General features: G+C 54.2%; 10 protein-coding genes across 10 annotated transcripts; 4 read left to right on the top strand and 6 right to left on the bottom strand.

The window, feature by feature from the left end:
- Positions 1–70: 70 nt before the first annotated feature.
- PG994_011923 (uncharacterized protein) lies at positions 71–818 on the top strand (the record flags this gene model as incomplete). The annotated part of the gene is made up of 3 exons (XM_066863332.1): positions 71–86; positions 250–626; positions 729–818. 3 exons carry the CDS (start codon positions 71–73, stop codon positions 816–818), a joined length of 483 nt encoding a protein of 160 aa, XP_066712442.1.
- Positions 819–4,135: 3,317 nt separating this feature from the next.
- PG994_011924 (Phosphatidylinositol 4-phosphate 5-kinase its3) lies at positions 4,136–7,048 on the top strand (the record flags this gene model as incomplete). The annotated part of the gene is made up of 3 exons (XM_066863333.1): positions 4,136–5,488; positions 5,524–6,189; positions 6,248–7,048. The coding sequence occupies 3 exons, from the start codon at positions 4,136–4,138 to the stop codon at positions 7,046–7,048; spliced, it is 2,820 nt and encodes a 939-aa protein (XP_066712443.1).
- Positions 7,049–7,756: 708 nt separating this feature from the next.
- On the bottom strand, positions 7,757–8,442 carry PG994_011925 (uncharacterized protein; the record flags this gene model as incomplete). Its single annotated transcript, XM_066863334.1, has 3 exons — positions 7,757–7,978; positions 8,079–8,219; positions 8,323–8,442. The coding sequence occupies 3 exons, from the start codon at positions 8,440–8,442 to the stop codon at positions 7,757–7,759; spliced, it is 483 nt and encodes a 160-aa protein (XP_066712444.1).
- A 1,470-nt stretch (positions 8,443–9,912) lies between these two features.
- Positions 9,913–11,299, bottom strand: PG994_011926 (cryptococcal mannosyltransferase 1-domain-containing protein; the record flags this gene model as incomplete). Its single annotated transcript, XM_066863335.1, has 2 exons — positions 9,913–10,116; positions 10,184–11,299. The coding sequence occupies 2 exons, from the start codon at positions 11,297–11,299 to the stop codon at positions 9,913–9,915; spliced, it is 1,320 nt and encodes a 439-aa protein (XP_066712445.1).
- A 1,725-nt stretch (positions 11,300–13,024) lies between these two features.
- Positions 13,025–13,327, top strand: PG994_011927 (uncharacterized protein; the record flags this gene model as incomplete). The annotated part of the gene is made up of 1 exon (XM_066863336.1): positions 13,025–13,327. The coding sequence occupies one exon, from the start codon at positions 13,025–13,027 to the stop codon at positions 13,325–13,327; it is 303 nt and encodes a 100-aa protein (XP_066712446.1).
- A 306-nt stretch (positions 13,328–13,633) lies between these two features.
- PG994_011928 (uncharacterized protein) lies at positions 13,634–14,503 on the bottom strand (the record flags this gene model as incomplete). Its single annotated transcript, XM_066863337.1, has 1 exon — positions 13,634–14,503. The coding sequence occupies one exon, from the start codon at positions 14,501–14,503 to the stop codon at positions 13,634–13,636; it is 870 nt and encodes a 289-aa protein (XP_066712447.1).
- A 476-nt stretch (positions 14,504–14,979) lies between these two features.
- PG994_011929 (uncharacterized protein) lies at positions 14,980–16,894 on the bottom strand (the record flags this gene model as incomplete). Its single annotated transcript, XM_066863338.1, is given in 6 exon segments — positions 14,980–15,145; positions 15,211–15,496; positions 15,510–15,535; positions 15,705–16,427; positions 16,500–16,620; positions 16,705–16,894. The coding sequence occupies 6 exon segments, from the start codon at positions 16,892–16,894 to the stop codon at positions 14,980–14,982; spliced, it is 1,512 nt and encodes a 503-aa protein (XP_066712448.1).
- Positions 16,895–17,549: 655 nt separating this feature from the next.
- PG994_011930 (uncharacterized protein) lies at positions 17,550–18,268 on the bottom strand (the record flags this gene model as incomplete). The annotated part of the gene is made up of 2 exons (XM_066863339.1): positions 17,550–17,685; positions 17,724–18,268. Coding segments are annotated over 2 exons (681 nt in total), but the record flags the coding sequence as incomplete, so codon positions are not given.
- Positions 18,269–18,765: 497 nt separating this feature from the next.
- On the top strand, positions 18,766–20,631 carry PG994_011931 (uncharacterized protein; the record flags this gene model as incomplete). Its single annotated transcript, XM_066863340.1, has 4 exons — positions 18,766–18,838; positions 18,895–18,947; positions 19,087–20,447; positions 20,595–20,631. 4 exons carry the CDS (start codon positions 18,766–18,768, stop codon positions 20,629–20,631), a joined length of 1,524 nt encoding a protein of 507 aa, XP_066712450.1.
- Positions 20,632–20,813: 182 nt separating this feature from the next.
- On the bottom strand, positions 20,814–23,664 carry PG994_011932 (N-acetylglucosaminyl-phosphatidylinositol biosynthetic protein; the record flags this gene model as incomplete). The annotated part of the gene is made up of 6 exons (XM_066863341.1): positions 20,814–21,139; positions 21,182–21,213; positions 21,344–22,944; positions 22,999–23,160; positions 23,359–23,451; positions 23,545–23,664. 6 exons carry the CDS (start codon positions 23,662–23,664, stop codon positions 20,814–20,816), a joined length of 2,334 nt encoding a protein of 777 aa, XP_066712451.1.
- Positions 23,665–24,424: the final 760 nt, after the last annotated feature.

The raw sequence follows: 24,424 nt of genomic DNA on the forward strand, positions 1-24,424 counted from the left end.
AAATTAAATACATAATTGCGTAACAGAGTGATCGATCAACGGTTGATCAAGCTGCTGGAGGTAATACTAGATGGCTGAGGAGCTACGTCAATTAACGGGCTTAGGGGATTAGGTACATCGTACACTGAACTTTCCCACTGGCCGCCTGCTGTTTTGAGCGCCGGACCCACTGATAGTCAAATCGATTGGCTTGCGATAGCTTCTAACGGACCTGCAAGAGAGCGAGAGAGCTACGGCGCTAGGTGAGAGATTCTATTTTCGTCATTGGTGACCTCACGAGCTACAATCTGCATCCTCACGACCGAACCAATTCGGAAATCCACCACAGCGCCATCCAATTCGACCGAGTAAACAAACAACAAACGGCTCGTGAGACAACAAACCGACCATGGGCATATTCGACTACTTCTCCTCCCGAGTCCAAGCGCGCCGAAGAGGTTCGCAAGGGCGCCGTAGCCCCCGACCGATCAGAGCGCAAGCGGTGCTGGGAGGCACGCGACAACTTCTACGGCTGTTTGGACAAGCGCAATGTCATCGACTCGCTGAACGGAGACGGGAAGAAGACGGCCGAGAGGGAATGCGCGGCGGAGAACAAGCAGTTCGAGCAAGACTGCGCGGCGGCTTGGGTGAGTAGTAGAGTGGTGTTGTTGACTGGGCCCTTTCTTTGCTGAGACGAGGCTGCTGATGGACCCCCGTTGCTGATACTTGCTATTCTCCACTCCCTTCAGGTCACATATTTCAAGAAGTTCCGCGTCGCAGACTACCAAAAGAAGAAGACCTTCGAGAGGTTAGACAAGGAGAACGCAAACAAGATGTGAGTCGAAGGACCGGTGTGTCCGCATCGAGAAGATAGGGTTGGCCTGCGAGTAGCCCAGGAGACAAGTGAAAATGCCTTTTGGTCCTACGAGACGACAACACTGCAACTAAGGCCTGCAACACTTTGTATAATAGCGTCAGGGATTCACTGGGCGTTGGGATTCAACATAGATGAAACATGGGGCGAAGACTCTCTCTGCTTCAGCAAGATATGCAAAATATCATTGTACAAGAATTGTACATTCAGCACACATGTATACATAGAGAAGAGGCCTACGCTGATGCTTAGAAATGCTGATTTGAGGGCATTGCCCATGGCTATCGATCATATTGAGCACTGGCGGGCGGAAGCATAGCCAGATAGCCTTTGTTAGTTGGCATCGATCATCAGGTGTCGGCAGTATTCTCCGTGGATAAGATTACGAATGAGCAAGATATCTTCGTCCAGTTGCCCCACGCTCCACGGCGAAATGTCCAGCAATCATCCGATCAGGGGTTTTGGCCGGCAACGGCCATCGTTACATAGAAGGTTCTGCTAGGTGAGATAGGGACAGATGGGCATTGTCGCATCGAGCTTTGGGCCTCAGAGATTGACCACGAGTTTCCGAGGGGATCTTTGAGCAACTTGGGAAGGAGGAAGTTAGGCTGTTCGGGATGATGAAGATCAGTGCATTGATGGACAGCGCATGCTTTACGGTGACCTCATAGTTTGTTGATCGCTAGTGAATGGTCTCTCCTTCGCTGCTTGGCAGGGGACCAGCTAGAGCGCTGCTAGACGCTCCGTGGGTCTCGCCGGAAAAGAATCAAGCATCAAGGTGACAGATCGGGGCTGGGCTTTTTTCACTGTACAAGTCCTCTTCGCTACTCATCGGTGCACGAAAAGCCACAGTCCGTTTTGAGAAGACGTGTACGTTACTCGCAGGCTGAGATGTATTGACTTGATGGATTTGACCAGAAGCGTGTATATTCGCAAGTTTGGGTCCTCGGCCTCCGTGTCCACGGGCTGCGCGAGGAATGGCCAGTCACCTGACTGTAGAGGCCGCCAAGCCTCCAAGGAGTAATAAAAAGAAAGGAAAACACGGCAATCGGCAAATGCGGGATGTCCTCACGATGCCGCAGCATGTGGCCTCTGCGGTGGCCAAGCACAAAGGAGATTGCGTTTTGGCGTGGAGAAGTGCCTATGGGGACCTGGTCGGTTTTGGCTCTCATGTCGCGCAGATACGGAGTCGAGGGTTTTACAGTACATAGGACAACATGACAACTGAGAAGCAACAACGCCTTTCGCACTTGTGCAGCGTGACGGCTGCTGCACGTATACCGGGTACATGATTTAAAACATGCAGGCGAGATGTCAAAAAAGGGGGAGGCCGAGGGAGCATGGCTGCTTACTATCCATCCCGTTACTGCCCGTCGTGAGCGAGTGATCTTTATTACAGTCGGGTACTCCGTACTTACAGTACCTATAGTACAGTACACGTGTAGGTGGGTTGGTTCGGGCAGCATAATGATAGGTTGGGCCAGCATGACGACGTACAGGACGTGATTGCCTTCAATCTCGCACGACTGATTTAGAACCCTTGGACGTTTGCATGTTGAGCATATGCTGATAGATGGGATATAATTAGGGATTTGTCCACAATGGTGGCTTGGATCCGAACGAACGGAAGCACGGCGCCATTAGCTTCGATGGTGGATGGCAATAATTTGGTTACTTCGCTGGATGCTCCTTTATGTTCTAGGCCTCTCGCAGCGCGGCTGGAAAGCCTCAGGGCGAAGAATTGGCCAAATCTGACACTAGATTCCCGGATACATTGTCGAATAGACAGCCGGCGACCGTTGAATATTTCCTACTTACCAGGTAGCTAGACCTACTACTAGATGCCATACCGATAGTACAAAAGCCACATCTGGTTGCTGCCTCGTGATTCAAGATTTGTCCCAATGTAGGTGTAAACATGGCCAAAATCAATGCAGCTGTAGATCAATCGTGCCTTGGCGATCCTAACTAAGAAAGTCGGGTCGTCCGTAGTAGGTATTATCAATTGAAGAAGCAGAGAAATGTAACCAAAGAAAAAAACCTGCCACTGCCTTATGTCGTCACGCCATTCGGGGTCTCTTCCATTCCTGGAACACCACACTTGCATACAGACAGGAACATACCTGCAATTGCATGTTGACTGGAAATTGCTTATCAGCTGTCAACCCGACTATGCTCACGACAACAGGTGCATGTTATGTTGTCTACTAACACTACTACAAGTCCCGAAGTTCTACCTCGCTATCTGCTGTCGCGAGGAAACCCCTGGCCAGCTGGACGCAATGGAGCATGAAGAAGGGGGAGGGCGGGGAGGAAGACTGGCAGATTAAAAAGAAGCTGTCCTGATTTGGTTACCAATCATACGGCGGAATGAGGGAGATATTGGCCAGCGTGTGTCGGTCCGCGCCCCACACCGTGCACTGCGAGCATAGATTGGGAGAACCAGCTCAGCGAGGTGCCGGTTCTTGGTGCAGTACTCGGTGGCAGGCCTGTGCCTCGCCAAAAGTCCCTCCTGGCTTTGCTGTACTGTACTGCATTGAGAAGAGATTGATGCGCGTGGCCCGCCCTGTTCGGATGTTCCTGTGCTATGCTGTGCCTGTGCCAACTAGTAGCCAACTTTCTTCTCTCTCTCTCTTTCTCTCTAGCCTGCCCAGCCCAGCCCAGCCCAGCCAAGTCTGCCTGTCTGTCTCTCTACTAACCTGCTCTTTTTCTGCATGAGTGAACCCATCCACCGTCCATGATTTTGATCTTCCCGGGGGGCACTTGCATCCAACGCAACGCAACGTAACGAAACCCGACGTCCAGTCTTTGCGCGTTCAAGCCCCAATTCCACTCTCCCTATCTATCGATCTCTCTATTGTTCTGTCTGCCCGACAACCAATACTACGCTTAACTCCTATTTTGATTTCCAATATCCTCCTTCACTTGGCCCATTTCCCCTTCCACATTGACAGCCAGCAACTACTATCGCTCAATTAACGTTATATCGCCCCCGTGTGCTGCCTCCAGCGTGTATTGTACCCCCTTTGCCTGTCTCAGAAACACTCGGTTAAAACGGAACACGATCAAGCGAGTCATTCAGAGCGGAAAGAAGGGAGGAGGGACGGAAGTTCAATTAGTTCCCGGCCAGCGCCCGACCTCGACTTGTTTACTTCAAGTCGAAACTTGAAGGCAGATTGACCAACCGGTACACTACCATAACCACGACACCGATGCATAGTCCCATCAGCTGGTAACGAGCGAATAGCGACGACAACAACCCCAGCATTCTGTAGCGGCGAGATGCCATCGTTCGTCACCAACGAAAATTCACCCATCTATGCATCCCACAACGGCGTGGTTCATCTAAGCGGCGACCAACATTTCGAGAAGTCCCTGTCACAACCCACGGTCGGGCATCATCAACGACACGACTCGGCGAGGGACACGAACGAGAGCCTGAGCGAATTCGACAACGCTTCCTCCCACTCATCAGATACCTCCGACCATCGAGCTCGGATGAATGGAGAACACAGCTCGAGCATGTCGCCGTTGCCCAATGGCTCCCAACCGAGCTACGGCGTAGCGAATGGACACGGTCCTAATAACGAAAAGCACAACCCACCAAGCCGGTTAGGCTTCTGGAATCGATCAAATGGTACCACACAACCTTTCCCGAACGATCGCGCTGGGTCCGACGGGCAATCGGCCGAGAATGCCACAGCTGGCGTACAGCAGCCCTCTCAATATGCCATCAGAAGCTCGGGTGATTCTTCGGCACGGGGATCCCTCCAACAAACTCCTGTTGATGCCATGCCCTCGCGGTTCTCCAATGATGCTTCTCAGAACCTGAGTCCTCTCCCTTCAAACGCGGGAATACAGCAGAGGTTTTCTTCGCCCGCATCTACCTCAGCGTCCGCGCTGCAGCCACCACCTGCTCAACTCAAACACAGGCATACTCTGGAAGTGCCCAAGGTCACTGGACGTGCGTCCAAAGACGGTGTTGACGGTGCCTATGCCAGCGGGCGCTACTCTCCAACCGTTCCAGGGCCCGGTGGTCGCAGAGGATCGCTTAGTCTCGGTCGTAAGAACACGCGTTCTCTGCACTCGGAGATGGTCCGCGATGAAGTGGTGCCTGACGATGATGCTCTGCGGTGGGCGGAAGCATACAGGCAGAAACGAGCTAAGAAAAAGAGAAAGGACGATATGGATGAGGACAAGGTGCTGGTGGGAACCAAGGTGGATGAGAACCATGCCAACTGGACCACGGCTTACAACATGTTGACGGGTATCCGCGTTTCGGTATCGCGGACCAATGCCAAGCTCGACCGTCCTTTGACTGATGCAGACTTCGAGGCTAAGCAGAAGTCGACGTTTGATATCGCTGGGAACGAGCTGGTGCCTTCGGCCAAATACGACTTCAAGTTCAAGGATTATGCGCCCTGGGTCTTCCGGCACCTCCGAGCTCTCTTTAGGTTGGATCCCGCCGACTACCTCATGTCATTGACTGGTAAGTACATACTGTCTGAGCTTGGGTCTCCGGGAAAGAGCGGTAGCTTCTTCTACTTTTCTCGGGATTACAAGTACATCATCAAGACCATTCATCATGGCGAGCACAAATTTCTGCGGCGAATCCTCAAGGATTACTACAACCATGTTGCCGACAACCCCAACACGCTCCTCTCTCTCAGTTCTACGGCCTGCATCGCGTGAAAATGCCCTATGGCAAGAAGATTCACTTTGTTGTCATGAACAATCTGTTCCCGCCGCACCGGGACATCCACCAGACTTTCGACTTGAAGGGCTCTACCGTTGGCCGCGACTATAGAGAAGAGGATCTGGAAAAGAACCCACGCGCAACGCTCAAGGACCTGAACTGGCTACGACGGAAGAGACACCTGGAATTGGGTCTTACCAAAAAACAGCTGTTCCTGGAGCAGCTGCAACGTGATGTGCGCCTGATGCAGAAGCTGAAGATTATGGACTATTCCTTGCTCATTGGCGTTCACGATCTGAAGAAGGGCAATGAGGAGAATCTTCGCGACAAAACTCTGCAAGTCTTCAACCCGGGCGGTCGCGAAGGTCCCAGCGACGAAACGGACCCCCACCAGGTTCTAATGCGGACACCATCTAAGCTCGAAAGTGCACGTAAGGCGAGAGAACTGAGGCAGATGATCCGCGCGGAACGGCCGGTACCTATGGGTCAGACCAGCAACAGGATGCCCGAAGAACTGGAAGAGGGAAACCGGCCCGGTGGGATCTTCTACAGCGATGATGGCGGTTTAAGAGCCACTCATGAGGACAATGCTGCAGGAGAGGAAGTATACTATCTTGGTGTCATTGACTGCCTTACTCACGTACGTGTCTTTTCTCCCTTGCCTCTGCCAAATATACCGAAACTGACCTTCTGAATAGTATGGAATGATCAAAAAGATTGAGCATTTCTGGAAAGGTTTGTCCAGTGATCGTACTCAAATCTCTGCGCTTCCGCCAGAGGAGTATGGCGAGCGCTTCATCAAATTCATGGAAGGTGTTACAATGTCTTCCGAGGAAGCGGAACGGGATGCGCTAGACCGCGAGCACGCTATTCGGCTCGCAGAAGCCGAGAACGAGGAGCAGCCAATCGGCCACGGTCTTCCTCACTCGCACAGCGCACCACCGGCCCCGACCTATTTACCACCCGCGCCTCCGGGACTACGCAGTCCAAAGTCTCCAGAACCTAACCCCACGCTGGAAAAGGCCAGCCGAAAGGCTTTCAAAAAGGACAAAGGTGTCGCCAAGGAACAAGATGTACCCGATCGGAAGATATCCACGGCTAATACTGTTGGATCCAATGCGCAAGGAAAGGGAAACTCGCATACCGTGCTGCCTGTCGTCGAGGAAACAGCGGAGGCTGGAAGTGTGAGCGGCAGGAGTCGCGGCGAGAGCGCTAGCAATGGAAACCGACCATTCACGCCTAGTGCCATGGATACCCCGAGTGTGACTAGACCTGACGGGTTCACCGACCTAGGCCCCCATGGCATCGGAGGCAGAGGTCCGCCCACTCCACCCAAGTCGAGCTACTTGAATACAAGCGGTGGTGGTGGTTATGGGAGGAAGCGCAGTGGCAGTGGCGCCAGTGGCGCTAGCAGTATAGGAAGCATACCGCGGGGCCGGCTCAGTAAAGATAGCCTCGACAAGGCTTTGCCTGCATTGCCTCAGCAGGGACGAAGCTAGAGTGATTCTGGGGCGAAATGGATACGACAATGTTCAATTCTGCGCTACGGCAAAGCATCACTACATCGACGCTCATAGCCAGGGCCGCGTTCCTTGGTTTGAGCCGGATGAGATTTTGCCTGCTACAACCCCTTGCACCAACCGACATCGACGACTTCACCGCTGATCACGATAGTACCATCTCGAAGAAAGAGATCGGAGCTTGCGACTCCACGCGACACAGTCGTGCCCGACCGCGACAACAGCAACGCTACTATACCACGTGACCTCGACAGAGATGTCAACTACAATGCTAATCTAGATTCGGTGAATCTGCAAGCGGCCTGGGGGATTTGGGATGGATTAGACGGTTAGGGATTGATGCATTACAATCATTGGCTGTTTCTGGCTGGCTGTCGGATTGCCTTTCTCCTTTGTTTTTACACGTATCATTGGGAGGTGTCGTGTGTCCTTGAGAGAATGTGTAGCACTGTTTGTTAGTAATGCTGGTCCTTGTTAGATAAGGGCCCGGCACCATGATACCACCATGCACAGAATTTTAAAGAAGATATGATGTGTTCACATTGCTACATATGTATCTCTTAACATCTTCTGTTGTCCTCTACGTGAAACCTGTTGATTGTAGTCTGTCTACGTTTGATGCATGTAGCGTTTACTCGAGAACTCGCCCGCCGCCATGTCTCTCAAATAGGGTAGTCTGCAGGTTGTTCAGGCTCTTGCTCTGAACGGTCCAGCCGTCCTGCTGGGCCCGTTGCCGGTGAAGTACGAGGCCGCCGACGTGTCCCCGCCCAGCGGCCAACGCGCCCAGTGCTGCCCCGCCATCCCGAACTTGCCGCCCTTGGGGTCTCCGTACGTGCCCCCGTGGCCCACGGGGTAGTTGCCCACCCACGTCGGGAGACCTGCTGGTACGGCGGCGTAGTCGCGCATTCCCTGTTGGAAAGGAGGGTTAGTCAGCAACTCGAGCTTGAGGGGGGATGATGCTGTGGGGAAATGGACAGGAGGAGATAGAGGGTGAGATGAAATGTTTTACATTGTTGTGTGCGATGTCGCTTGGTCCCCCCAGGAAGAAGAAGATGGGCTTCGTGATGCGGGGGAGCACGTTGTTGGTGCCGCCGGTGTCGTACTGGCCCGAGTTGAAGATGCTGATCGCCGTGACGCGGGAGTCGAAGGCCTGGTTGTTATTATTATCATTATTATGTCTCTCGAGTCAAAGTTTTTATTTCTTTTTCCTTTCCTTTTCTTCGCCATCTCGTCGAACCTCGAAGAAAACGTACCTGCGCGTAGGCCTCGATGCCGCCGCAGCTCATGCCCGCCGCCGCGATCCGGCTCGTGTCCATGTGCGCATACGTGCCCTTGCCCGCGTTGCTGACGGCCCACGTGATGCCGCTGGTCATCTGCTGCGATCTCGAGGAGGAAGTTCTAGTAGGTTGTATAATTCATGCTTTGGTCAGCTTTTCTTTTTTGACGCCCGAAATCTGAAGAAATTCCAAGATGCGTATGTAAGAAGGGAAAGTAGAGGAGAGAGAAGAGAAGGAGACTCACCTGGTGTGATAGCGAGTTGGCTGAGCAGGCCCCGTTACCCCATACTAGAACCGGCATCTTGTCTAAGGCGTCCATGTCGACGGGCCGGTAGATGGTGTGGTCCGGCAGGGAGTGGTCCGGCAGGGAGTGGTCGACGGAGTATGTCGCGGCAACGCTGGTAGTCTGTGATCCGCTGCTGCCACCGGCAGTTGTCGTCGTCGCCGTTGGCGGAGCCGTGGTAGTGCCCGGGTCAGGGACTTGGGTAGGTGCACCGGGGATGCATTGGACTGATGAGAATTGGAAAAAGGTTAGATCACGTATGGGCTTCCCCTTCTCCTCGATAGGGTTAATATAGAGGATCAGATCATATCTTACAGTACCATGGGTTTTGCGAGGCGCAGGCCGACCCTGACTCGCACGTTGTTTCCCCTGACCATCCTTGTCCTCCACACTGGCCCCAGACCGGTTGGGCAGCCAGTGACCCCCGAGCCAGGGTGGCGGCCCCTATTAGAACACCGATAGGTTTGACGCACATGGCGACGGCCAATATATGCAGTGGCCTTTTGATGAAGTAACGAAAGACGACTAGTTGCTTGGTTCACCAGAGTGGAGTGTGTTTGCAAATCCTTCTTCGAGGGGAAGCTTCACTCAGGATCAGAGCTGATCTACTTCATTTATAGTACAAGGTTTACTCTCGTGGCGTATACTCGTGTACCCACTCCATCTGGCCGCCCATGTACTACTACCTGATTATTTTCCGTCTAGTGCGAGATTTCTCTCAAGCTTAACAATGTCGATAGTCACTTGATAGCTTCTTGCAACCACACACGTCTCTTGGCTTTATAGCACCACAGCTTGGCATTGGCACAGTAGTGACGTCTCCTTATGTGGATTGTACGCTGCAGACAGCCCTGAGCTGTACCGCCTCGCCAATCGGGTGCTACATGAGATGCCATGCCAGATATATAGATGTAACGACTCCTCTTGAATAGGGGTTGCATGGAAGAACTAGAGACCCACCAATCGAATCAGAGCGCGGCACGGAGGGGAAGTCCGCTAAAGGAATGGATCGCGAGCTTGGCTTCTGTCCGGGGGAGCAGGACATCTGGTTTGAGATCTATAACTAATATTCACATGGCACACCACCTCGATTTCTTGGGCAGTCCGGTATTGTGAAGCGAGCTGCCCAGAACCCGGTCGGGCAATGCTGGTTGATACACGTGTGTGGCCCAACTGGTGATCTCGCTCCCACCGGGAGGAGAACGGGCTATGCTGGCTGCTTGTCCAAGATGTCTATTAATTACTGCCTATTAAAGTATCATCATCCCTTTGATTACGTCGTGTTAATTCAACGTTTGGTTCCAAGGCACCCAAACCTGGTCATGCCAGCCGTGCATACACTTCCACTGCGCAGGAGGCTCTCTCTGCCATTCAATCCTGGTGGCGGGCAGGTCCTCCTGTGCCGTCCACTTCGATGTGAAACCTTTCAGCTTCTTGATCTTCGTGGAGGCTTCGTCAGAGTACTCTATATTCACAGAGGGGATGACCTGTGGGTGTCCGTCGTTAGCAAGTGAACGAGTCGGCATGAGCCTGTTGGGGGTGAGGCTTGCTTACGGCAATCCTCCCGTATCCAGCCCACCACAGATCCTTACAGAACAAAGTGGGTTCACCGGCATAGCATTCCTCCTCCCGGTTGCTCCTGAAGGCTACTTTGCCCCCGTGGGCCTCCCCCCCTGCCCCACGACCCGGCTCGGCCGGCAATCCCAAAACCGGGCCGGCGCCGAACGCGGTGGCCCCGTTCCAGCAGGCGAAAACCTGGAAGGGAAGCTTCTGGTTGTATCGCTGCTGTGTGTCGGGGTCACCGGCGAAAAGATTCCACGCCTGGTCCCAGCTCCCGTCTGGTGGGATCTGGAAGAAGCTGTCCCCCTTGAGTGTCCTCGCCACCCAGACGTCGTAGAACGTCGGGTCTTTGCCCGCATACGTCCAGTCCATGGCGCACGTCATGTCGGCAGACTGGAGCCGCCGCTGATGAACCAGTTCCAACAGGTCGTCCGGGCATGGTGCCACATCGTTAACAAATATGATGGTGGTACTGGCATCGGCCGCCACTGCGGCCGAAGAGAGCGGGTCTAGCGCGAGGTTGCGGAGCTGTGCCAGCTTTCCTATGCGCTCGTCGACTTTTGGGTTGATGTCGGTCAGATTCAAGAAGTACCGCAGACCGACTCTTCTCAGTTCGGGCTGCAGAGCGGCCAGAATCCGGGGCGTGGCGTCGTCCGAGTTGCCTTCGACGATGGAGAGAGCGCACGAGGACATACCGAGGAAATGGGCAGCCTCCACGATCGAGCCCAGCAGTCTCGCAAGGAGATGCTCTGATTGCCGTAGGTCCAGGGCGAAGAAGTAGCGCACATCCTGGCCGTCTTTCTTCCCGGTCGCTGTCTTCAGATATGCATAGCGCGAACTGTTGAACGGCGGGCATTGCAGGCGCGGAAGTGAGGTGTCATTGGAATTCAGAATAGACTTGACATAGGGCGCTGTGATGTTGTCCAGCTGCGGTTCGTATGGCCAGGCAATTTCGACATGCTTATCACCGCCGTTTTTCCAGGGGACCGGCACGTACGGCTTCAATCGGCTCCATGATTCCGGGGACGAACCTCGAAGGCTCACATGGATGATCGAGAACAGAATCAAGGCACATAAAACCTGGATGATAAAAATTCGACGCACCTTCATGCTGTAGGTTGGCGCATATTCTATTTCGAACGGGTGGCCGAGAAACTCGATATCAATTTGGTCAAGGAGAGGGCAAGACTAACTTATAATATTAGAGGAACTGCAAGGCGGGAATGTCATTTTTTGAAGGTGGGTAGCCCACCCATGCAAGCAAGCTTTACGAGGTTGTTGTCAGCAAAGGCCAGGTACGAAAAGGACCCGACTTTAGGCAGAGGGATAAGGGGCTTTTCCGGGGGTGTAAGAGGGATAGAGGACTTTTCCGTGGGGGTGGTGTGTGTGTGTGTGTGTGTGTGTGTGTGTGTGTGTGTGTGTTAGAGTGAATACGGATAGATGCTACCAACATCAGTCGCGTGGTCTGCATGAGCTGACATGAGCTGCATAAGCTGCATGGGCTGAACAACGTTTTGCTGGGGTGGCTCATCTTGGCGTATCACAAGAATGGCCATAGTAAGCATCAAATAAGCGAGTCGAATCGAGAATGAATGTGATGCAAGGGCTCAACGCTAATACCGTTGGGTCAGGTCAGGCTCCGGCTGCCTGGTCCGTATTATTCGAGCCCTGTCAATGGGGAAAACTCCATCACATATAAAATCCATGCCCCAATAGCCTTGGTCAGTCTACCAAGCAGCCTTTGTTTAAAACAGCAAGAAAGAGTCGCGCAGGCAGCCGTGAACCGGGAAGAGTAGTATTATGCCCAGCCTCAGCCCGAACCAATCAACCAATGAGAAGGCTACCGACACCCATGCTGCAGACGCTTGAGGCAGCACGACATTGAGGTCGCGATAATCTTTGCCTCTGATGCGGCCGTATTTCCAAGCGTCAGCTGCAGTAGCTGATTTGACCGTTTCTTCGGTGGCTGGTTGAGCAGGGGTCAGAAGCCAGCTTGGTATATATTTCTCGACGTCATCGACGTTACCATGGCCTCTTCCGTGCTGCCGAAATAGCTACTGCTAGGATGACGCAGCCTGATCTCCAACAGCATGCGGTTGGGTCGCACAAGGACTTGTGGTTGCTCTCCTAAGAGGAGCCGAAAGTCCCAATCCCCTTTCTCACCCCTCTTTCCCTCCCTTGATGTCCTTATCCCCTCGGCTTTCCCAGTCGTTGATGCATTTTCCCTCGTGCGTATGGGTTTTCTGGTTAATTAAGATCAATGGATGCGCTAGCCTTGAAGTTACAATTCCTGAGCGATGGCGGGCAGATAGTGACCCCCAGCATCGAGCGGAGGGCGGCGACGACGAGCGCACCGGCTGCAGATACGTGTGGCTACATCGATGGGAATCCCAACCGACACAGGACAGCCGAAGCCGGCTTTGCATGTCGAGTGGATACCAGCCGCGGTCTCTGGGGCTTCTGTACCACGACTGTTAAATCCGCAGGGGACTGCAACTTCGCGGGGGCTTGTCTTGATCGAGATGCATGTCTTGAAGGTTGCGGTAAGCTGGGGCTCACAAACATCTTCACAGTTCCTTGGTAATTAAATCTTTCCACTGTACTCAGTATAGGTTTCATGACACTGACTATGGTATCAGCACCTCTGGTTTCTGCTCAACCGCACTCCTCGACTATGGGAGGGATCAGACCTTCTCTTATATTGCTTGTGGGGAAAGCCCGACCACACAGACTTTGCTCGCTACTCCTACGGCCCCTTTGGTGACTTCAACTCAGCCCACTAGATCGGTGTCAACAGCCACAAGTACAGGCCCAAGTACAATCTTTTCAGGGACAATGGCGTCGACGTCTGTATCCGAAGCTGGCAATGCTACACCAAACAACACCGGCGCCATCATCGGTGGCGTCATCGGCGGGCTGGCGATGATATGTCTGACCATCTTCGCCATCGTCTACCTGTTCCGGCGCGGACAAAGACGGCGATCAGAGGCCAAGTTACAGACACAGCAGATGCCGGGAGCACAGGGAGCAGAGTACAATGCGAGCAGCTACGCTGAGAACAAGGGCCCAAGATACCCCGTTGAGCTACATTCTAGCCCAAGGGCACGAAATGACGCCCCAGTAGAGTTATTTGGCTAGAAGAAGCGATGCGAACCTGTGAAGGTGGGGAGAATGACGGAGAGCTGAGGAGAGCGAGATATCCATTAGCTTCCGGCAAGGTCAACCCAGGGAGTTGTGGCGTTACAGCAAGATATCAACTGGATTAATAGTGTGAACAGCTTACTCATTTCAGTGGATATTGGTTACTACTTAAGTAATATATCATCTGTAAAATGCAAGCAGCCACTTTTTAGTCCTTGAGATGTGTTCGGCTAGCTCTGTTAAACGACCAGGTTAAAAGTCAGTAATATCTATCAAGGTCCAGGTAAGTACCATACAGCATCATCACACATCCACCGGCTCCCCATCCACCGAGATAAACTTGACGTTCACCATTGCCGAAGCCGTAATAGTTCTTGGCTCGACCGACGGCCCGTCGTTTGCCTGCTCCGGTTGTGATGCCTGCGCCTGCGCCTGTGCCTGCGCCTGCTGTCGCTGCAGCATCTGCGTCTGCTGCTGCGCTGAGGCCGGCATCTGCTGCTGTTGCTGCATCATCTGCCCGGAGTTGCCGAACAGGCTGCTGCCCCCGGAGTACGCCGGGTTGGCGGTGCCGAAGGGGCGCCAGGAGTTGGTGATGCTGTTCGCCGCCGAGGCCGGGCCGTCCTGGATGTCGACGGCGACGACGGTGCGGCCGACGACGCCCGAGTAGTCTTGGGCCTTCTGCACGGCGTTCTCGATGGCCTCCGTGCGGGCCTCGCGCTCGATCTCGGCGCGCGTCGCCGCCGTGAGCCGCCACTCGGTCGACACAATGGCGACGTGCGGCATCGAGGCCAGCTCGGCCGCGGCCTCGGCCAGCAAAGCCAAATCGCGGAACACGACCTCGGAGCCGCTGCTGGCGCGGTACGTGATCCCGAGGTCGCGGCGCCGACCCTCGACCCACTCGTACTCGGGCTGCGCGTCCGTGCTGAGCGAGGACGCCGTGAAGGCCGTGATGCCCGCGTCCGGGTGCGGCGTCGGCCGGCCGTCGGCGCCCTCGGTCTTGAGCGCGTGGGCGCGGAATTTCGCTGTCAGGCGCGCCGACGTCTCGCGCACGCCGTCCGACGCTTCCTGCTGCGACTTGCTGCTCATGGACACTCGGATGTGCAGCACGCCCCGCTCGGCCGTGCGGAAGACGGAGCCGCTGCCGTTGACGTGGATCTTGAGCTGAGGCCACATGGCGGGCTTGGGTAATATTGCGGATATGAAGTTTGAAGGGGAGGTGTGCTGATCTAGAGGGTGAGACAGAGTGAGCTACGAATATGGGGCAAGGATGCGTCGAATAGACAATGGAGTAAAGGTAAGATGACGGGTAGAGGTCTGGGTGAAGTGAAGTGTTGGAGACACAGTAATGGGGGCTACTGGGCCGTTTTATACGCCAGTGACTGTTCTAAATAAGGCAACAATGGTGCCTGGGCTGAGGTAGTGCTACCTTCGTAGTTCGGTGTGCCCTAGTTGCTACTAGTTACTCCCGCTTATGTAATATAACTAAAGTAGTATATATACTGCCTCTCTAATAAAGAAGTTTCTACGACAGTTTAGTGACTGCGTATTGCTATATTAAAATGACAGATGATATGTCCTATAGAACTACTATAGCATGCTAAGACGCTAGATTTTGCTGCTTTTTCTCTGTCGGGAAAGAAAGAGCAACTTTATTCCATCGTTATGCGTACACCCTTGGTGCTCGATTTGGGCATAGGTATGAACATGTCATGATCGTACCGTAAGTCACTCTCATCTGTCTCGAAGATTCGCATATAGGGCAGAACCCAAAGGACCAAGGCCGAGAGCGCCAAATTCATTTCGCACAACGACAGGCTAAATTGACACCGCGGCGGTCAGCATATTATATACCACCTCACCCAGGCAACGGAGACACTTACTTCATACCGAGACAGGACCGACTGCCCTTGGAGAACGAGAACATGCCCCGGTCGACATCCGGTGTCCAGAGCTCGGTGCCCGCGCACCAGCGGTCGGGGGCGAAGCGGTGCGAGTCTGGGAAGATGCGCTCGTCGTGGTGCACGATGGAGCTGGACATGCCCACGGCGTAGCCGCGGGGGATGGTCAGGTCGAGGGATCTCTTGTTCCACTCTCCGTGGTAGTGCAGATCCTCTTGAGTGGCGACTCGGGCGGTGCGGGCGGAGACGCCGTACGAGAGACGAAGACCTTCTTGGATGACGGTTTTCAAGAAAGGGGAGTTTTTCGCTGGCAATGGATTCATCATTAGCTATTATACCATTTTTGTTGCTTGGCCCTGCCCGGAAATATTTGGCCTTGGGTGGTTTCTGCTGTAAATTGCCCCTTTTCCGGGCAGGGTACTGGGCGAAGGTAAAACTCGTTGCAAAAAGAGCAAAGACGGGTAATATCCACATACAATTCCGTCCACTGTGGCAGGTCCATCGGGTCGATTTGTGCATCTCGCAGCTCTCTTGTCAGTCTATCCAAAAGTTCCGGCTTGTCGAGTAGGTGGTACGTGATCACCGCCAACGTCCAGCTGGTCGTCTCGGTCCCTGCACCGACGATACCGAGCGCCTCGGCCGCCAGCCTGGCCACGGTCTTCTCATCCTCCTGCAGGTCGGTGGTCCGGCACAGCTCGGCGAAGATGGTCGGGTGCTCCTTCTCGACGGCCAGGCCCGCGTCGAGGTCGGCCTTGGTCTGGTGGATTTGGCGCGGGATGTTGATCTGCAGCTCGCGAATAAAAAGGCCCGTGGACGCGGGCAGGTAGTCGACGAAGACAGTGGCCAGCTCGGCGGCGCCCTTGAGGAAGGGGAAGAAGCGGAAGAGCAGGCCCGGCCGCAGGCTGCTGAGCGTCGGCTCGTGGAAGTTGGGCTCCCACCCCGCCTGGTCGAGCAGGCCGAAGTTCTGGCCGAACGCGTAGCCCGAGATGGCGTCGGCCGTGAAGCAGCTGTAGGCGACAGCGATGTCGAAGGCCGGCTGGCCCTTCTGCGCCAGGAGCTTGTCGCAGAGCTTGCGGACGAGCGCCTTGATGTCCGGTTCCAGGCGGGAGATCATGGAGCGCGAGAAGAAGCGGCCTACAGGCGCTCGACGGAGCCGGTGAAGATCGTGGTCTACTGTCCCAAACTCAGCCAGATTGAGACTGTTTGTTTTCCCCGTGTTAGTCAAGATCCTCCAGTCGGCAACCCTATCCAAGGTCTCGGGGATATGTTACATTGAGCCATTGACTTGATGGAGTGGCTTATCTCGCTTCCGGCCTCCCACCGCGTAGATTTCATCTCCAAAGTTTATATCATTGCAGTGAAGCTCATTGGGGCTTATGCGAACGATGGGGCCTAACTCACGTTAAGAAAATGATGCCATCTGCCGCTTAAGTGATAAATACTTGCCATATTTGCGATGCATTTCCACAATCTTACTGGTATACCGGCCATTCTGTACAACATCCCACCAGAATTCGGGCAGGTAGGTCGCACCTGACAGCCATGGTCCGGGGATACTGCTTAGGGGATGCAAAGGGGATATGTTGTACACCGCCTTGACAATCTGATAGACGAGGTATGCGACGGCGAGTATCCCGATAAGCCCTGCAAGACCGGACGTAGCCATCTTCGTCCGAAAGTTGATGAAAGAGATAAAGAATAATACTCCAATAGGCCCACCCATTCGCAGATAGCGTTTTATATGTGTTCCTCGGTCTGCATCCCCCCCCCCCTCACTGGCTGAAGACTCGATATGCATGTGCGGAGCCAATTACGAGACCCCGTAGGTAGTACATCATAATAATAAGGCGTCTCCGACTCGGTCCGATATAATACGAAATCCGGTGTCTCAGGAAGAGATGTTCGCAACCAGCACGGGCCATGCATACTCTTCAGGGTATTTTATGGAGCGGGAACACTGCACAGCAAATAGTGACCCATGGAATACCCTAGTGACTAGTCGCTGGCCAAGTATACACTAGCCTTGCTTGTCACTGTCGCCCGTATACTGCCTGTCTAGTTTCTCGCCTGCGCCCCAGCCGCCCCAGAACATCTACCCCGTAGTAAGCCAACAACGGACTCATCTCCGGGGTGCCAGCTGGCAATGGCAAGGAAAAGAAAAAGCATATTACAGCTCAAAACCCCCACGCCTGGATTTATTCTGGTCACGTTCAAGTGGACATGAATATAGAACAATACAGACCGAGAGAGTGTCATAGAGAAAGTTGTAGATTAAAGAGCGGTACTAATTATGCCATCAACTGTATGGAGCTTAGTTCTTTTTACCAGGGATAGGTCCCCTCGCTGTGGACAACGCGGCCCTCGTCGGCATCCCTCTCACCGTCCACGATACTCAGAACCAGCCTGCCCGACTCGCGCGGGTCTTGGGCCGCGCCGCCCGCGTTCCTGGCGGTCTCGCTGGGCCCCGCAGGTTCGACACGACGAAGCCGGGGCACATGGCGAAGACCTTGACGTTGGTCGGCTTGCTCTCGCGCCAGTCCAGCAGCATGTACATGTTGAGGGCCGCCTTGCACGCGTTGTACGCCTCGGTGTCGGGCGGCGTCTGAGGGTGCGGCGGGTTCTCGAACGTGTTGGTGAGCGAGCCCTGGCCGCTGGTGACGTAGATGGAGTAGGCCCCCGAGGACTGGAGAAGCAGCGGCCGGAAGGCCTTGGCGACCTGGAAGGGCCCGAACGTGTTGGTCTCCATGGTCCGCAGGAAGCGGGTGCGGGGGTCGAGGTCCGAGATGCCCATGGCGGCGTTGTTGACCAGGACGTCCAGGCGCCCGAACTGCTGCTTGACGGACGCGGCCGCCTTCTGGATCGACTCGTCGTCGGTTACGTCCAGCTGGACAGTGGAGATGCTGCCCGTGATGCCGCCTGCCTCGATCTCGGCCTTGGCGGCGTTTGCCTTGTCCAGAGAGCGACACGCCATGATGACATGAAATTTCTCGGGAGCACCGGCGAGAACTTGCGTGCTTGCATATCCCACTCCAGAATTCGCACCTATGACTCAGAGTTAGTGAGGTGATATTCATATTCATTAGCCGTACAGTGACTTGCCAGTGATAAGAGCAATTCTCGAAGCCATTTTATGGGTTGTGGATAAGTTTTCTGGATTATGGGAAAGAAGTCTTGTTGTCTGTATAGGTGTTGGGTTCCTTGAGCAAAACGAACATCAGCTCCAGCGGGAATGGCATGTTTATATATACTTAGACTTGGGCTATAGACTGGCTGGGTCGCTCGACCCAGGAGATGGAGACGGATGGTGATAGCTATACTGTCCGTTATGTCCGCGCCATGTCTAAGGGGCTGTCAACGGACTATTCCCAATGCGGGAGAAACTCTGCGAGTGCTTGTTGCTTACGCTAACCCTCCCGTAGCCTCTAGACAGTCAGCTCTGTGCTAATAAGCCACTAGATGTAACCCGAGACAGGTCACATCATGCATTGGTCTATCTGACGGGGTTAAGGCAACTGTCGTCTAACCAACTGCTTCCGCATGCAGCACGCTGTACCTCTACGGGAGAAACTCCGCGAGATTCCCTTCTCACGAAGCGAACAATCACATCATCGTGAATGATCAACGTTGGCCTCGTTGATTGCGGTCACTGCTCTTTTCTGTGATTAGCCGGCCAGCGACAACACAACGGTACATACCAAACCGGAGCCATTACTCAAGTAGTACGAGAGAGGACCAGATGACGCAAAAGAGAGTGGGATGTGAGACCTGCAAGAAGCGGCGGATTAAGGTGTGTTGTCGTGTCGTGTCGTGTCGCATGGCCACTTGGGGGTACCGTCTGACCGAGACGCGTTTTATTAGTGTGACGGTGCCAAGCCAACATGCAAGAGATGCACGCAATCACGCAGAGCGTGCCTCTGGAAGAAGAAAGTCCTCGACATCCACTTCGAGAATCGATATGCCAGCGGACAGGAAAGACGGCCGAGGGGCCCGCGCCCAGCGCTTCCAGCCGCCGGACACCCGTGCAGCAGCAGCAATCCTCCCGACGGAGGGGGATCAATTATCTCAGCACCCCTACAGCTGAGCCTCGAGGTCCAGGCCGTCACCTTCTACCTAAACCACTACGCGACGCCGCTGCCGCCCGACGCGCTGAGCGTGACCAAGTCCCTGGACGACTACATCTGCGCGCTGTCCGCCTCGGCGCCCTCGGCGCTGCTCGACGAGGCGATCCGCTGCATGGCCCTCGAGACGTGGTCGCGCGTCGTCGTCCAAGGAGGCGGCCACCACGACGCGCGCGCCCGCGCCGAGGCGGCGCGCCACTACCAGGCGCTCCTGTCGCTGGCGCGGCGGGCCGTCGCGCGCCTCGACGCCGCGAACCTCGACGACTGCCTCCTGGGCGTCTTCTTCCTCAGCCGGTTCGACGCCAGCACGCACGGCCAGGCGGACCTGTGGCGGAAGCTCCGGACGGGCCCGGCGCATCACTACCACGGGGCCATGGCCATGCTCCAGTACTGGAAGGACCATCTACGCGGCGGCGGCGGGGCCGGCCACCATCGGTGTTCGCCGGTTGTCAAAGAGAGCCGACGCGGGCTGCTGCGATTCCTACTCATGCAGGGCTCGGAGGTTCCAGAATGGATGAGGGACGGGGAAGTCTTTGGTGAGGCCGGGTTCGAGCTGGTCCACGATCGCGTCACCGTGCGGACGGCAGGCCTCCGCCATCAAGTGTTGCGCTTGCTCAGGCCGATGGAAGGCCCCTCGGGGCCTGGAGTACCTAATGGCCAGTTGCTGAGTGACCTAAACAGGGGGGCGCAAGACCTCGACAGGATGCTCCGCGACTGGGCCCGGCAATTTGAGCTTTCCTGGATCTACCAACAACACACGCTCCCGCCATCCGATGACTCCAAACGGGCGCAATGTGTCTTGTCATCAAAAGCCTACACGTACTCAAAGCTGTCCTACGCATTGTTGTGGGCAAGGTACGCGGCTGTCAGGTTGCTTGTCAACGACGCACACCTGAAAATCTTATCGCTCTGCAATGGAGCCCTCGTGGCCATCGACCCGTCGATTGTGCACCAATGCCAGCTGGTTGTAGAGCATATGACCGACATCATAGTGACCAGCAACGCATTCATCGTGGGAGATTTGCATGTTGTGAACACACCATTGGGCGGAACTACTGTGGTCTTGAACGAGGGATTGGACGTTTGCCAGTCAAGATACAGGTATGCAACCTGGCCTTTGTCGGTTGCATGTAGTCTGGAGTCTGTTGGCCTCTCCCAGAGGCTTTGGTGTAAATGGCAGTTGCAGTGTGTAGGACGGCTGGCTGGGATCAAGTTGTTTGAAGAATACCAGCCTAACCAAAGTTTTAGGCTTGATGAGAATCGTATGGCCCCGAGGGGACCCTGAGACAGTGCGGATTTTATTGTATACAAAAGCGACATGCGTCTTCTTTCAGTCCGATCATGTGGCCTGATCCTTCTTCTATGTACCAATCATTGAGACCAACCAAGTGACAAATCTATGTTCCTACTAATTACCATTATCAATACAAAACGCCTCATGCTCGTCGTTCATCATCATGCAGCACCTCAGTACGCACCCCTTCGGCCATTCATCCGGGTGCTGCCCCCGTTGGATACAAATGGGTGCACCTTGACCGGCCGTTTCATTGCCGGAAGAGAGTTGAGAGCATGCCACATCTCCATGATTCCAGCTCGAGCTGCTGGGAGCATGCTATATTGAAGCGAGTAGAGGTTCCTGCGGTTGATGGGTGGGACAAATCGACCAGTCGCAAGGCAAAACACAACCCGGGGCGACAAGTAATGTTTCCTGATACGCTTTCCCATTCGGAAATATTGGTGGAACATGGCCGTGAAGGAAAGGGGGATTGGCTTGCAGAGCGCTAGTGTTAGGACTGGACATGTAATCGGTTCGGAAAGCAAGTATGGAGGCTAACCTTGAGATGTATAACGGAAGTAGGCGGCTGAGCTGGCGCGGCAGGCATGGAGGTAGAATCGAATGCAAATCTATCTTGGGTATCAAAAAGTTCAAAACGAATGCCACCTTCAAGTAATTAGCAAATGCGCTATTGGCCTTGGTAGAGGGAAAGGATACTTACCAGGGAGACGCCGAGGATCCTTCACCCGAAGCATCAGGGGCAAATAGGGGGAAGTGATTAAGGCAGGAGAGTTGCGTATCAAACATGGCTTTGAGCAGGATAATTGCCATCCTTGCCACGGCGAAGTTGAGGTAGAATACAGCGACCGTCGGAAGGAGGAAGAAAAGAAGAGTGAACAGGATTGTGCCAAGCAGCAATTGATCCAAATCGTAGTCGCATGAGTCCACACGGTTCCGGAGCACGTTGTACTTCTTCCCTCGAAATAGCTGGAAAAGGGACAACAGGATAGTAAGCTGCCAATGGAAGATGCGGGCCGCCGCAAGATAGAACGAGTATATGTGTACCGTCAGTAGCGAGAGGAGATCTGAGGAGAAGGCGATGGGCATGCTGGCACCGCCAAAGCTCGAGAAGCCAATAAACCATATGATGCGAGGCAAGACAGGCTGTAAAGCCCTGATGCAGCCTGCCCAGTACTCAATCACCCACAAGAAAAGATCGCCTAGAAATAGTGCCAACTCCTTGTTGAGTTTCAGTCCAGCGGGCCAGCCCATCAACCACTCGATGCTGCTATGTAGAGCGTCGACCGTGTACTGCTGCAACAGCAACCCAATCTGATCGGATACCCACGCAGCATTGTCAATGATGTAGGAACCCAGAGCAATGCCGATAATGACATCGTTGGCCACCAACCACAAACTATTGTAGAAGCGGATATAGTCCGGGTGGCTTGTCGTCACGCTGTCCCAGTCGTTCTTCCGGAGCCTCAATTTGACATATTGCATTGGCCAATAGCAGAACTGTTGTAACCGTATCTCAACTTGCTGTGCAGTGGCGGATATGTCCTTGAGAGCTGGTGAACCAGGACGGGGCCTCCATTCCAGAATCTGAAGCAGTATCTCGGCGGCCCCTCGGTGACCAATGAGCACAAAGATGAATATGGCTCTGATGATAGGGAAAATGTAAAGAATGATGAAGTCCCAGATCTGTACGACGACATAGTTTCGCATCGTTGTAGCTTGCTCGACCACGCGCTCCGACACACTAAGCGTTCGCTTGGGTCGAGTCCCGATCAACGATACGTTCTTCTGCAGCAGCTGTTCCAGTTCCCAAGCCCAATTTACCTGGTTGACAATCCTTGGGAGAACTTTGTCCTTCATTGTGGGGGGATGCCGTATGACAGAATGCTGTTGGAGCTTCTCTACGAGATGCTGTCTCTTCTTTTTAGCCAGTTTTTCTTGCTCCTCCTCCTCAGCATCCGATGCCTCGGATACGGTAGGTTGGCGAGTGTCCTCTTTGTCGACCAATGCAAGAGCAATGGGGTTTAAAGATATGTACTGCATATTTTGGGGGATCGGCCGTTCGAACAATATGATTTGGACGCTTGATGCTACGGCGCATGTGATTGTTGGTGCTCGCTGGTAGGGATCTATTTTGGCTTTGACCCAGGATGGCTCGGCGTCCAGACTGGCATCTGGTCCGACATTCGTCAGGCCGAGGACATGCATAGACTGGGAACCGCACAACTGGGCAATGCGCTGTGTAGGGTGCGGCGCATTTCGGAGCAGAATGCCCCTTTCCAAGGCACTCTCGACGCTTTTCGGCTATGTAACGATCAGAGGTGCAAGCGAACAAGGCGAGCTTGCGGGTAAACGTACATCAACATGATTAAGCACGGCAACCACCACCACATCAAGGCTTGAATTCTTCCAGCCGACGATAACACCGGGTAGTTCAGACCTCTCGATGTCCGCCGGCCAGAAAACTCTCATAAGCCCATCATGCTCGGGCATGTCCCAGCAGCCTGACAAATATTCCGCCTAGAAGGAGCCTCTGCGCCGGAGTTGTTCACGGGCGGATACCCCCGAGCTGAGGGACCGTGGATGCTATATGAAGAGTGTGTGTCAGCCGAGCGAGCTCGTATCGCAGCGTATGTTATCTGATTGTTTGGGTTGGAAGTGTCTCAAATCAGCTCGTACAGGGACCGCGAGGCGGAGAGGCTGCAGGGAGGGTCGTACCAGGTCGGCCTCGAGGGAGGCTAGATACTGTACAGGTACGAGAACGACGAGAAATAGTAGTGACAACAGTGCGAATCCCTGGAAACTGCGTGACTAGAATGGCGCATAGATTTATCAGTCACTTGTCACTCCAAGAACGAGGGAAGGAACGCGCTCCGTCTGGATTGGATCCGTAAAGCCACTCACGATGACGCCCTTATCCCAGGCAAACAAAGCTAGCTCGTAGAGCCGTGTGACCAGATCCCATCGAGCAGTACCGTAGCCAGCTACAAATATGGCGAGGGTGACAACTGAGAAGGGGTGCATGAATTGGTCGTTTTGCTCAAGATCCGGTGCGGGTGCGCATCACGGAGCTACAAGATTGGGGCCAGGATATCGAGAGGAGCGGATGCTGGTGGAATGCGTCTGGTCGTTGCGATGGGTCGCGGTGTCAAAGAGGGCGTGCAGAAGCGATCCTGTAATGATGTTGGTTGTTTGAAGTAGCCGCGAACTGTGTGCGATGTATGTTGACTCGTGCGATTTGTGTGATGCAATTGCCAGAATATCGTCAGCGGCAGCCAAGGACCCCAAGGCCACTACTCCTCCGATGCTTGAGCTGAGCTGCGGGCGGAATGGGGTATGTATTTCGTCTTGTTGCACAGGCCAGCCAGGCCAGCCAGGCTTTTTATTAAGCTTGCTCCAGCAGGTTAGTACCTGCAGATCGCAAAACCACGATCGAATTGAAGCTTCTTTAAACCCTCAAGATAGTCGCTAAGTAGGTTATTTCTTGCGGGACGTAGAGGTGCAAATACACTTGTATCAAAGTTTCAAAGAGGTATTGGAGCAACTGATAGGTAACTAAGAGCAAACTCAGAAGTTAGAAGATCGCGTGTTATCTGCAATAACCCCCTGCATACTTAGTGCACCATATAGATTGGCGGCTCGATCAATTGCGTGGCAATCGACGTTGAAGCTTGTTCTCTGTTTTCGCTGTCGTGTTTTCACCGGCGCCCCGATCTCATCCCTGCGCTGGATGCCAGTCTAGACCGCCGCTGATCTAATCGTCACGTGCGGTGTACCCATCGGC

Source organism: Apiospora phragmitis (assembly GCF_038363925.1).
Source record: "Apiospora phragmitis strain CBS 135458 chromosome Unknown utg000010l:1.0-9815664.0:1.0-9183399.0, whole genome shotgun sequence".
Taxonomy (NCBI): Eukaryota; Fungi; Ascomycota; class Sordariomycetes; order Amphisphaeriales; family Apiosporaceae; genus Apiospora; species Apiospora phragmitis.